Source organism: Colossoma macropomum, unplaced genomic scaffold (genome assembly GCF_904425465.1).
Source record: "Colossoma macropomum unplaced genomic scaffold, Colossoma_macropomum, whole genome shotgun sequence".
NCBI lineage: Eukaryota > Metazoa > Chordata > Actinopteri > Characiformes > Serrasalmidae > Colossoma > Colossoma macropomum.
The window spans coordinates 70416-84278 of NW_023495218.1; the positions used below are offsets into that span (position 1 = coordinate 70416).

The 13863-nt window shown below is 37.3% G+C and overlaps 1 protein-coding gene across 1 annotated transcript in view; it reads left to right on the plus strand.

Moving 5' to 3' along the window:
- The window catches only part of LOC118801193 (ribonuclease inhibitor-like), a 95676-nt gene that overhangs the window by 19401 nt on the left and 62412 nt on the right, over window positions 1-13863 (plus strand). Inside the window, exon 5 of the mRNA XM_036561367.1 lies at window positions 5733-5909. Coding sequence (XP_036417260.1) covers window positions 5733-5909 — 177 coding nt within the window. The remainder of the gene's footprint in view (window positions 1-5732; window positions 5910-13863) is intronic.

Genomic DNA, 13863 nt, shown 5'->3' on the forward strand with positions numbered 1-13863 from the left:
CTTTGTCTATCCAGAGAAAGGATCTTTGCTAGTTAACAATAGGTTAGAGAGAAAGCCAGTCCTAAGCTCAGATACTGCTAGAATCAGAAAGTCATTGACACCTAGTGAAAAAGGAACATAGTTAAACACAGAGCAGTGCAATACAATACAATACAATACAATACATAAGTGCTGTACATTACACTCAATACTTAATTCAGTGCTCATTTAAGTGCTGTATAAAAAAATGTGTCTTCAGTCTGCGTTTGACGACAGCGAGAGACTCTGCTGTACTCACAGCCAGTGGGAGTTCGTTCCACCACCTGGGTGCCAGCACAGAGAACAGTGTTGATGCTTACCTTCTGCGCGCCTTGAAGGATGGTGGGTCAAGGCGAGCTGTACTCGAAGCTCGAAGGGCTCGTGGTACAGTTCGAGATTTGACCATTGCCATCAAGTAGGGAGGGGCTGGTCCATTTTTGGCTTTGTAGGCAAGCATAAGTGTTTTAAATCTGATGCGTGCAGCTACAGGAAGCCAGTGAAGGGAGCGCAGCAGTGGGGTGATGTGCCTGAACTTGGGGAGATTGAAGATGAGTCATGCTGCTGCATTCTGGATGAGTTGCAGAGGCCTGATGGCCTGCATTGGAAGACCAGCCAAGAGCGAGTTGCAGTAGTCAAGCCTTGAGATGACAAGAGACTGCACTAGTACCTGGGTGGCCTCTCTCGAGAGAAAGGATCAGATCCTTTGGATGTTGAACAGGAGAAATCTGCATGAGTTAGGTTTGCAATGTGAGTCGAGAATGATAACTGGCCATCCAGAACCACACCAAGACTTCTTGCCTCTACAGACAGGACAGTCAGAGAGTTCTCAAATGAGATGGCAAGATCATGATGAGGACCTGTAGTTGCAGTGACAGCATGGTACTCAAAGGAGGAAACTGAAAGATGAGAAAAAGCAAGTGGAGTGAAACGCCACTTTCTGGACAAAAGCAAACCTGTGCCACCACTTTCATCACTGTGGATGTACTGTATGTCACACACATAGTCATTTGCAGTTTTAGTAATGAAAGACCATTTAGAAAAACACACACACAAAGAATCGACTTAAAAAATAAAGTGAATAACTACACAAAACAGCAATATTTACAAATGTCTCCATCTCTTTCTTTCTCTCTCTCTCTCTTTCTTTCTTTCTTTCTCTCTATTTCTCTCTCTCTCTCACTCACACACACACACACACACACACACACACACATCTATATACATGTTTATATACACACATACAAGTTTTCTTCCTTGAAACCACTAGGAACCACTGGTTTTGAACATCTGAACATGATTGGGGAGATGTTCTGATTTGTAAAATGCAAGGGGGAAATCCTTAAGTGATTGTACTTTGTTGCTGTTTTTTAAGATTTGTTATTATGCACTTTGATCCATGCTACTTTGTATCTACATACTTGTACCTCAGTGTTCATAGTTATGTCTTATCTTTGTGCTTTCAGACCTTTTTATGCACACACTGGTTACTTTTTAGATGAGCCATTAATTTTTAACTGTATAAAACTGAATTCTGGTGATGCCACAGCCATCCATAACCAGGAGTGCAAGAGATCATAACTGTTCTCTCTTTCTGGGTGGGTAAGGTGGTCCTCCATTCCTCTCCATCACCCAGCACTATAATTGCCAACACAGGCATCTGTTAGCTGATATAAACAAATTAGCAGTTAGCATTCTCAAAGCATGTAATGCTCTTCAGTGATGTTGCATAAGCAGCAGTTTGACATGGTGGAGCTTCACGTGTCTTGTGTCAAGAGCAAGAGCAACCAAATGCTTCCTGTAACAGGAGAATGTAATATGATGTTTCCAGGAATGTGGTGATTTTGGGCAGTTTTGTAGGGAACAGGAGTGGCATGAGTATGGACACCAACATTCACAATGGCCCAAATCAGTTAATTTCAGGTGTTTAGTATTTGTACAGCACTTTTTACAACATCACAAAACAGCACTTTTCTCTGTTTGTTGATGTGTATGTGTGTGAGATAGAAAGAGCACAAAGTATAAATCAGTGTTATTCAGTGCTTATTTTTTTGTTTTTGTGTTTAATGTTTACTCCTTACTTCATTGTGTATTCTGTATGTATGTGTTCTTTTGCAATGCTATTTAACCTGTGTGCCACTCAATATTTTGTATTGTGTGTGCGGGTGTGTGTGTGTGTGTGGGGGGGGGGTGTTTTGGGCCATAAGTGTGACATTTTTTCTTCTCTCTGCAGGCTGGCTGAGTGCGGTATTACAGAGGCAGGCTGTGGTGCTCTGTTTGAAGCTCTGAAATCAAACCACTCATCAAGGCTGAGAATGCTGAACCTGAACAACAATAAAGCAGGAGATTCAGCAGTGAAGGAGCTCTCTGATGTACTAAAGAATCCACACTGTAAACTGGAGAAACTACAGTGAGTTACTGACTTTACACACACATGCACACACAGAGCACTGTGCAGTATTATTTGAAGTATTTGTATTCTTTAATCTATTAATTATTCTATCTATATAATACATTCACCCATAATAACGTTGGACTATTGTGGAAATATGTGTGCAATATGTAGTTTACCAATGTTGTGTAAATAACATCTAACATTACAGACATTTTCAGTATAAAAGGTTTAAGGTAAATCACTCTTGCTGGTCTAGTTTTAGCAGAATGTGATTAGCTCCTGCACAGCATTAAAATGTGATGTTTTCTTCAAAGTGTATAAGCATATATTGAGTCTTTATTTTGTCTGATAAATTATTTACTTTTTACTTTTGTAAGCTGAGGTTTGTTTAAATGTAGAGACTTTCACTGAATTTTTGGCTCCATACTTCCAAAAATTATGTGATTTTGACATTATCCATATTTTCAGTAAAGAGTAGTTTCTCAGTACTGTGATGATTGTGGAGATTTTTATTTATTTTGACATATTGAAAAAAATATACTTAAAAAGAACAACAAATATTAAATAAAAGTGATGTTTTTGTGGATAAAAAGATGTGTTTTTTTTTTCCTTATTAAACACATTTGTTGAATAAATACTGTAAATGCAAAGAGAAATAGAGCCACAAAGTGGCAATCATAATCCAAGCACTATCGGTCTTCATTAACATCATGGTAAGACACAAGAGGCCTTTTTTGAGACAATTTATTTGTAAGGAGTGATGAGGAACCATGCACCATTCAAGGAACTAGCTCCTAGTACAATTGAAAATTATTCCATAATCCATCTTCAGTTTGTCTTTCTGCACATATGTTACAAATTCAGCTATAGTCAGAGAATCACTGGTGTATTTGTAGCCATTTAAGTCAGAATAAGCCAGGTCACACAAATTTGTTCAAATCTTGGGTCACACTTTATTTGGATGGTCCCCTATAGATGCTCTACAGAGACTTAAATCATTAACACACTTTGTGGTGATGTTCAGTTGATTATCAACAAAATTATGACTAGGGTTAGGGTTAGGAGAAGGTGTAGGTTTTGCCTTGAGGCTAAAGTGAGGGTTAGGTTTAGGGTTAGGGTTAGATTTAATATATTCTTTCACATTGAACTTGAAGTTCAGTTGAATTTAATAGATATTTAGTTGATTGTTACTTAAAGGCCAACTGAGCATTTACAAAGCACCTACAATGGACCATCCAAGTAAAACTTAACTTCACAATCAGTTGCATTTAATGACTGTTTAGTTGAAGGTTACTTAAAGATATACTGAACATTTACAAAGAATCTACAGTGGACCATCCAAATAAAGTTTTACCAAATCTTGCAGTGACACTGTGCTTAAATGTCAATGTTTTTAATAATCATTTATCTTCAGACTCACAGATTGTTTGTTTTAAAACCAAATAAGGTAATTTGAGTTGAAGTAATTTTGATTAAAATTCAAGGATTGGTAAGAAAGCATCTATTTTCAAACTTGTATCAATTGTGGAACAACTGTAACGGTTTTAAAGGCTTGTAATTGCAAAATTGTCAAACTCAGTGGAATGAAATGGGCCATTTTGTTTTTCCACAAGATAAATACCATAAGATTTTGTCTGTTTTAAAGTACAATATTTGCAATTAATGTTATCTATGTTATCCATCTAGTGACTGGGCACAATATTGCAAAATTTCATAATTTAGTGATCATAAGTTTAAATCGATTTGCAAATTTAAACATATTTGCAAAGTTTTAAATCTTTGAGTTGTGTTGTTAGTACCCATTATTATTTTCTTGCTTTAATCTTAGAGATATCATGATATTTTAGTGTATTGGGATTAGATTGAGCACTGCAGTGAACAGCTGAAACCAACTGAAGCCAAATTTTAAAGCCTACCTTAAAGGCTATTTTTGTGTACATACAAACCAAATTTGGTCACAATCACAGCATCGCTGAGGAATTCATAACCCCTTGAATCAGTACAAGCCTGGCCAGACTGATTAATTCATATCATAAAATAATTTCTAAATAATACTTGCCATAGAGATCAAGACCAAGTTTGAGAGGAAACAATAAAATCAAGGGAGTAGCATGAAAAATTTACATTTCAAACTCTGAGTACACTGGAAAACAGGAGTTTTTTTAAAAGACTTGTACTTGCAATATTGGCAGGCTCAGTGCACTACAAACATTCAGAAACTTTCTGTGCCTCAAGTAAAAAATATGTATTTGTTTTAAATTTGCAATTTTAGTTACTACTGAAGCTCTTTCTAGTGACCAAAAATATACTCCTGCCTGGTTTTGCGACCAAGATGGGTTTAAGTCAAATTGCCATGTTTTCTGTGCAATGTTGAAACATATTTTTTTTATTTATTAAGTTTTAATATGATGTTCTCTTTATACATTTTTTCTTTGTTTCAAATCATAGACAGAAATAATGACATTTTAGCCAATTGACAAATAGACATTTTAAGTTAAACTAGGTTACACATTGTAGGGACCTGTTGATGCCATTTTAAATGAACATTTGCATGCTTGAATACATTGATGTTTTGTGGCCATTCTGTGCATTAACATGAAGATTTTTAAAAATAGTTGTTCAACTACAGACTCCATAAATTGGTTTAAGACCAAGTTTGAGAAAATTTGTTTAAAATCCATAGACTAGTTCATAAAGCTAATTTTTCAATCTTTGAACAACTGTAGAAAAGTTTTGTAGAATTTTGACTGTAGAATTTTTAAAGACTTTTATTTAAAAAAATGTCAGGATCAATGTTTGACAGGAGTTGAAGTGGTTTATTTTATTCAAGATAAAATTAATAGGATTTCTTTATTAAAGAATGTCACCTCATGGCTAACTAGAGTCAAACTTGATAGGCTTTTAGAGAGTGCCTATATAGACACATCAAATTGCTGAGATGATTCGCCAGTGCTAAGCCCTCCAAATGCCTGTTGAAAGCTTATTGGCTCATGGTGGCCATACCAATTATTGAGTTTTTCTTGTTTATAAAATGGCCAATAGAGAGGCCACAAAGTTTCAACTGAATCGGCCAAATGATTGCAAAGAAACTGTTTTTTTTTATTATTATAGTGTCCCTATTAAATAATTGGTGTCAAACTTAAAGGAGCTTCCTCAAAATCAAGAATTAGACTTTACTTATTAGACTATAACCCAAAGGTTTATCTTATTTATTACCTCTTTTAGTTGGTTTGTGCATGTGTGTGTGTGTTTGTGTGTGTGTGTGTTATGGTCTTTAGTCTCTGTATTTCTTGTTACTTCATTGTGTATTGTGTTTGTGCAGGCTGTGGAGCTGCAGTATTACAGAGGAAGGCTGTGATGCTCTGATTGAAGCTCTAAAATCAAATCCCTCATCTCATCTGAGAGAACTGAACCTCAGCGGCAATAAACCAGGAGATTCAGGAGTGAAGAAGCTGTCTGATCTACTGAAGGATCCGGACTGTAAATTAGAGAAACTAGAGTGAGTTACTGACCTAATATCACTATATCGCTGCTGTCGGAACAAAACCTTGTATCTCCAAAATGCTAACTTTACAGGAGAAGGAAAAAAATATTTTACTTTTAATGTCAGTCAATGAAACCAGACTTTGTTCTAAGTCATTTTGATTCATTTCTTTTGGTCCATTCTTCATGAACTGAAAAACTGAAAAACGAAAAAAATGGAGATACAAGGTTTTGTTCCAACAGCAGCAATATATACAAACACACACAGGCAGCATTGTGCAGTTGGAGTCTTTGGCCTAACCCCTTCCTTCTTTTTACCCCTACCCTTGTTTTTGAGTTTCACTCTAACCCCTTGGAACAGAGTTACATTGGTTAGTGGTTGAAATCTTGCCCTACGAAATGGGACAACTTTAAAATTAAAACATTACTTCATTAACAGCTACTAGTGGTGCTCTGTAGGCAACCCAGCCTGTCTTCAGTGATAGCAGAAAAGGGAATAGTTCAGCAACCTCACTGCTGGGCTTTAGTTACATTTAGGGCATCATATGCTATCAAAGAGGGTGTATAAGACAAATATTTATTATCGACCACCGCTAATTGTTTCATAATATGAAGCTGAAGTCAGATATTCACCAGGTTCTTGTTCAAATTTTCTCGTTCCACCTTAAATGGTGCAGCATTTACTTTCTGGCACTTCAGGCATCACAACTGCTGGACTATTTAAGGTAGAACTGGAAAATTAGCTGGCTAGCTTCTCTCCATGCTCACTGTAAAACCACAAACAGCTCACACAGTCTCAGCCTGCAGCTCCATCAGCCTCATGCAGTTTGGAGGCCAGTGTGGAAGCTAGACATGCAGCTGTATTCATTAACTGCCATGTTTAATTACTGTTACTGCAATTTGATTAAACTAGTTGCAGCTTCACCATAGATCAGCTTTGCTTTCACAAACTCCCAATACACTGTCACAGTCTGACCAAACCACTCCCTCCACTGAGTGGATCAGAGCAGGTAAACACACACACAGCACATGCAGCCACAGCACAACAGAAGGAGTAGCAGTCTCAGAACTTTTAGAAGATAAACAAAGAGAGACACAGAATTCTCCTGCAGAACAAATCCAGTTCACATCTCTAATTCTTAAGTAAATTACTTCTTAAGTAATAATCAAAAATAAACAAAAGAACATTTTGCTGCTGTATACTAGTTCAGTTATTTTAATGTGCCATACTGAAGATGTCAAACAGCGAACAAAATTAAGGTCAAGAACAGCCAGCTACAATTTAACATGACAACAGCTTTTGCTGTTCTTCATCAGTGCTAGCTACATCATATATAAAGTTGTACTGTGGTATGTAAAACACATTCCTCGTTCTTCAGTCCCCAGAGTGTTGCTTTACTGATGCACATGAACAACATACAACACAAAGCAGAACAGTGGTTGCATGATAAGGGTGTAACTCTGCATTGAACACTGGAGGGGTTGAACTAGACCTGTTGGGGTCTAGGGTTATTCAGCCATGGAGAAAAAATAGCAAAAGCTTGCCAAAAGAATTACTTCAAGAACCAGCACTCTTCTCAAGTGTTACAGTAGGGTATATTCCAAAAGTCCAGCCATAGTTAATTATTTATGCTGGGCTTGTGACAAACTGGACATAATAGTGATTTTTATTACACAGATATTTTTGATGTATTAGAGGTTTACAACTCAGAACTGCATAAAAGCTAATGCATTTTTACTTTATTTAAATAGCACATTTATTAAAACATTCTTACCCTTGATCCTCAAGCATTTAATATCTGGAAGCTTATGATGTTAGTTAGTAGTATGTGGAGTACAGTAGTAATGATATATAGATAACTTAGCAAAGATAATAATGTAAAAGTAAACAAATTAGACAAATTAGAAATTTGTATCATTGTATCAGTTTGTATCATTAATTCTATTGTCATTTATCTCTCTGTGAAAAACAGCTGATTTTCTGATTGTTTAGTATTTTATTTTTCTAAAATAGATTGTAAAAAAATAAAATTGTGAGCGTCAGTAGAGCTCAGTTTTTTGTCCATTCCTCTTGGCAATGCAATCAATGCAAAACATCAGCGAGATGCATGATTTGTAGTCATTATAAAGTTCCAGTTTGTGACTCCAGTCTGAGTGAGATGAGGAGTTTATACAGTGTTAATAGAGTTCAATTAAAGTTAGAGAGTGTTTAAAGAAGGAGCTCTTAGTTGATGGTGTGACGGTGATGAGAGTTCATGTCTGATCATTCTGTTCTGTTTCTGTCTTACAGAATCTGAACAAACACCAAACCAGCACAGAGATCTGAGGACAGTGTGTCTTTACTAGTCTGCATGCTTTTCCTGTGACTTCCTGTGCACAAATGACTGTACCTTCAGTGACCTGTCAATCAAACCTCTCACATTAGAGCACACCCCCTAAATATGTGGGATGCTGGTCTTGCTGTGCTTTTGTCGTTCTTATCTGATCTGAGCTTGTGTAAGTTTACATTCACACATGTTTACAATCATTTTAATACAATGTTGTACAACAGTCTTACCTGCTCCTCATATGCCCTCAGAAGATCTGCCTTCTTCTCTAAGTATTCCTGTTGTCTTCTGTGATGTAAAGTACTTTCTGGCAAGCATTTTAAAAATATTAATGGTTCATTCGTAAATTTGTGTCAGTTTTAGACTGCACTTTACAAAAATCTTAATGCCAAGCCGAGTTCTGTCACAGCTGTGAAATGGGCTGTATGACAATATTTCTACTTTGTTTTTTATGGAATGTCTCATGTTTCTACTCACGTGGGCTTTATGAAAGAGGCCAGGCTGTCTGTCTTTCATCTTTGCAATGAGAGGAATAGAATTCAGAGTCTCTTTACACCTAAGTGCAAAGGTGTGCTATATGTGCTGATGGATGAGAATCATGCCATAGTTTTCTTGAACTCTTCCACCATTTGTAGCCTCAGCATCTCCAGTGTGTCTTTATTTTCATCAGAAGGATGATAAGGAATGAGGTTGATTTCACCACTTCTGGGTCTTTTTGTGTTGGACTGGGATGGTGATGGTTCTGGATTGCTCCTGATGTGCTTTCATGCATTGACTCCACATCTTTTACATCATCTCTTTCTGTCAGGCATGTGTATTTACTCACAAGCGCCTCTGCCAACTTGCATATCTATATGTTTTCACTCAAGTCTTTCCATCACTGTCTCTCTTTACTTCCTAAAGCTTAACCTAAAGCTCAGTCTAACACCACCAATGAAGGACTGTACATACAGCTCATACTGCATTTACATAAACTCCTCTGGTGTGTGTGTGTGTTTCTGCTGGTTTGTAACACTATGAACTAGAGTGTGAACAATATGACAAAAATATCACAATACCAACACATTTGAATGATACATGATGTGATTCATGGTATTTGGGTACAGATATAACGCACTAGCAGCGTCATTTAAAGACTGCTGTCAAAACTGTGCATACAATGAATATATTCAGCATTTCCCGCAGTGCACTGCACTAAATCCAGTTAAACAGGACTGATTATGCTGTCTTTATGCTGAAACATGCAGTTGGTCAGTGTTCTTTAATTACAGATGATGTCCACAATATACTCAGAAAAGCATATTGTTTACCATAATAGCAAAATTTAGCTTGAAGAATATTGCCATATTGCCACCTCTACCATAAAATATGTGTTTCGTGTATCGTCTACATTCTTCATGTGTGTTTGACCTGAATATAGATGTTCTCTGTTTTTAGCACCATATGGGCCAAACTCTGCTGCTGATAGTGTTTAGTCATAGTGATTCTGATAGTGAACAGCAGTGCAATATGAACGTGCTTTAGATTCAGTCTGTAACCCAGAGCTCCAGCAGTATCAGGCTTCATTTCACACTTCACCACTAGGGGGCGATAAACTGTAAGACTATAAAACTTACTGTAATGAGAGAACTGCCTCAGCCTTCATGTTTTTATCCTTTTTTAATAAATGTGAAAACTATGAAAATAAGTGCTTTGAAATGTGCATGACCTCTACTAACTAACCCCACATTTATAATCTGTTATATAGCATGAATGAAGCCAATAAAACGGATGGTAAGATGATCCTGGATGTTTCTGTCTTTCACTTCTGATCTGTGTTTTGTCTCTTCTCTTCATCTGAATCTAACAGAACAGAGTTTCTCTCTCTTTAAACCCTCAGCTGATCATCTTACTCTGATCACAGCTTCTTTCAGATCCTCTAATAAAAATCCAAATAGAAGTGTCATGAGCTCACTCCAACATGGTTATAGGAGTTATTCTCTATTCACTGTTCACTAAAAGACCACAGAGTCAATTAAATTTCATTAGTCTTTTTGCTGAGGGATCATGGGTATTGTAGTAGATAAGCAGATCACACGCATGGTTAATGCACACAACGCATATCACCACAAAAATAGCACAGGCAGACAGACTAATCAGGGGGAGATGAATTAATTAAAGTCTTAAATGTGTTTCAGTGGAATGTATTTGTGCACAATTTAAAAACAACAAACTTCCAGCACCACTGGAAGAGAGAGAGGGAGAGGGAGATCTACAACTCCGCAATACTGGACACACACACACATTCGGACAACATTGCATTGAATCAGACTAAATTTAACATGTGTATGTGAACAGAAAGAAAAATACTCAGGTAGCATTTTTGATACTTTGACTATGAACAAGGACTCTATAACTGTTTTTTTCCACTGTACACTGGACTGTTGGTTCACTGCTTCAGCTCTTTGATTGAACCTGTTCCAGTGTTATTCACCTATTTCATTTAATACCTTGCATATATGAGGCTACGCTACAATTAAATTATAGCTGGTTTAGTTGATTGCATCATAAATTCATGCCAGGAATCAACGTCAGCTCAATATCAGAGAGCAACACACTGAACTGATTTCTATGGGGCATTAAAGCTAAAACAGCAAAGATGATCAACCATTTGTGGGAGAAGCACATTAATTATCGAACAATAGCACTTAAAATTTTTAGAGAATAAGAAAAATCTTCAGTGATTTTTTTTTCATCGAGACACTGGTAAATTACGGAGGCATGATAAGTTTAGTAAATCATCTCATTTGCGTAAGTGTAGTGATCTTTTGTGAGTACTGCTTGTTTGGCTACACACTGGTGCCTGATGCTTTCTGACACACAGGAAGTCACAAGTCATGGTAATAATGGCTAATAAATTGACTTCATAAAGTGCATCCAAAACTTGTCATGTATTTTTATGTTTTATTCAATACTTTATTTATTTTAGTGAATGCTAAGTAAAAATTTAAAATGATAATTTAATATAATTATCTGCTTGAAATCATGTTCAAGGTATTCTTGAAATTTGTCATATTATACAGATCAGTCTACAGCTCTGGTCATCATTGTGGACACATCCAATTTTTTTATTCCTACTGATCATTTAAAACCTGTGCAGACACACAGCACTGGCATTTATAATTAAATATTATATATATAATTATAAAATTTATACATTTATCTGAAGCCAAATAGGTTTCATTTCATGGAAAATACAGCTTTCAAACTTTTCAATGGTGTATCTATTATAGCTAATTCCTACAATAACATTCATGAAATGGGTTCTGCTGTGCAGATGCAAAATTACACACTCGTATCAGCTACTAAATGATTTACTGTTAACAGTTAACAAATAAAAGAAAATCTCCAAACTCAGAACTATATTTGCAGTTTATTGACAGTATTTTCCTGATGGTGATGGCAAAAGGCTGCAGATTATATTGAGCCATTAACACCAGTGCTAGTTTCTGAATGATTCTCCTGCAGCACTGAGCACCTATTTAACAGCACACTGTTTTCAGTTTGAGTCAATGTCAGTCAGGCACATTACAGTGTCTGTCCTCACAGTTGTTACAAGATCCCACCTCCAATCACCACATACAGTCACTGAGCTTCTGGCAGGGTCAGGATAGAAATTACATTTGTAAACACTGACAGTGCAATAAACGCTCAGTTGATTTTTATGCGCAAAAAGCTGACACCAGTAAATCTCACCAGTGACACTGTGTTCAGTATTGGTTTTTAACCAGTTCAAGTCTACATTATAATACAACTCCATTTCTAAAAAAGTTACTATCTGTGAAAATAGTTCATCACTGCATCCACAAAGGCTAATTAAAACTTTTAAATGCAAATAAGAATCTGTACAAAAACAGGATTCAGGAATGCTGCCACCTTCTCTGGACCAGAGCTCATTTAAAATGGACTGAGGTGAAGTGGAAAAGTGTCCTGTAGTCCAACAAATCAACATTTTAAATTCTTTTTGGAAATCATGGACACTGTGTTCTTTGGAGACCACTCAGCTTCTTATCAGTGCATAGTTCAGAACCTCACCTGGTCCCTCAACACCAACTCCATAGCCAAGAGAGCCCAGCAGCGCTTCTGCTTCCTGCAGAGACTGAAGAAAGCTCATCTCCCCCCTCCCATCCTCACCATGTTCTACAGGGGGACTGTGGAGAGCATCCTGAGCAGCTGCATCATCGCCTGGTTTGGGAATTGCACCGCCTCCGACCGCAAGACACAACAGCGCATAGTGAGGACAGCTGAGAAGATCATCGGGGTCTCTCTGCCCTCCATCATGGACATCAACACCACCCGCTGCATCCGCAAAGCCACCAACATCATGAACGTCCCCATCCATCCCTCACGCAGACTTTTTTCACTGCTGCCGTCTGGCAGAAGGTACCGGAGCATCCGTGCCATCCCTGCCAGACTCTGCAACAGCTTTGTTCCTCAAGCGACCAGGTTTTTAAACTCACAAGGACTGAACTAACCCCCCCGCCAACACATACTCTACACTGTCTCTCTCTCACACACACACACCTCTTTTGATGCACTACTTGCACTATCTGGATCATTGCTGCTAACACTGTGTTTACACTGTTTTACTACCTCAGTAACTCCTGTGTTTATGTATGTTATCTGACGTAACTTACAGATCACAGCATGTTAAATATCTCTGCACCTTATTTCACAACCTTACCTCATGTCCAGAATGTGTGCTGTGTCGGTGCTACACTGTCCTGTCTGTTTACTGTGTCTAATGTCTGTTTAATTTATCGTATTTATTGTATTATTTTCTAGCTTAATTTTTGTTTGCACACCATGTCTGCACATTCGCACTTTGTACTTTTTGTTCCTTGTTGCACCATGTTGTTCCTGGAGGAACGTAATTTCACTCCACTGTGTACTTGTACATAGATGGAATGACAATAAAAGCATATTGTTTATCATAATAACAAAATTTAGCATGATAAATATTGCCAAATTGCCACCTCTACCATAAAATATGTGTTTCGCGTATCGTTCTGCATGTGTGTTTGACCTGAATATAGATGTTCTGTGTTTTTAGCACCATATGGGCCAAACTCTGCTGCTGATAGTGTTTAGTCAAAGTGATTCTGATGGTGAACAGCAGTGCAATATGAACGTGCTTTAGATTCAGCTGAGTGACAGTATTTAACCCAGAGCTCCAGCAGCATCAGGCTTTGTTTCACACTTCACCACTAGGGGGCGATAAACTGTATGACTATAAAACTTGCTGTAATGAGAGAACTGCCTCAGCCTTCGTGTTTTTATCCTTTTTTTAAGAAATGTGAAAACTATGAATGTAAGTGCTTTGAAATGTGCATGACCTCTACTTACTAACACCACATTTATAATCTGTTATATAGCATGAATGAAGCCAATAAAACGGATGGTAAGATGATCCTGGATGTTTCTGTCTTTCACTTCTGATCTGTGTTCTGTCTCTTCTCTTCATCTGAATCCTACAGAACAGAGTTTCTCTCTCTTGAACTGTGAAAACAGTTCATCACTGCATCCACAAATGCTAATTAAAACCTTTAAACGCAAATAAGAATCTGTACAAAAACAGGATTCAGGAATGCTGCCACCTTCTCT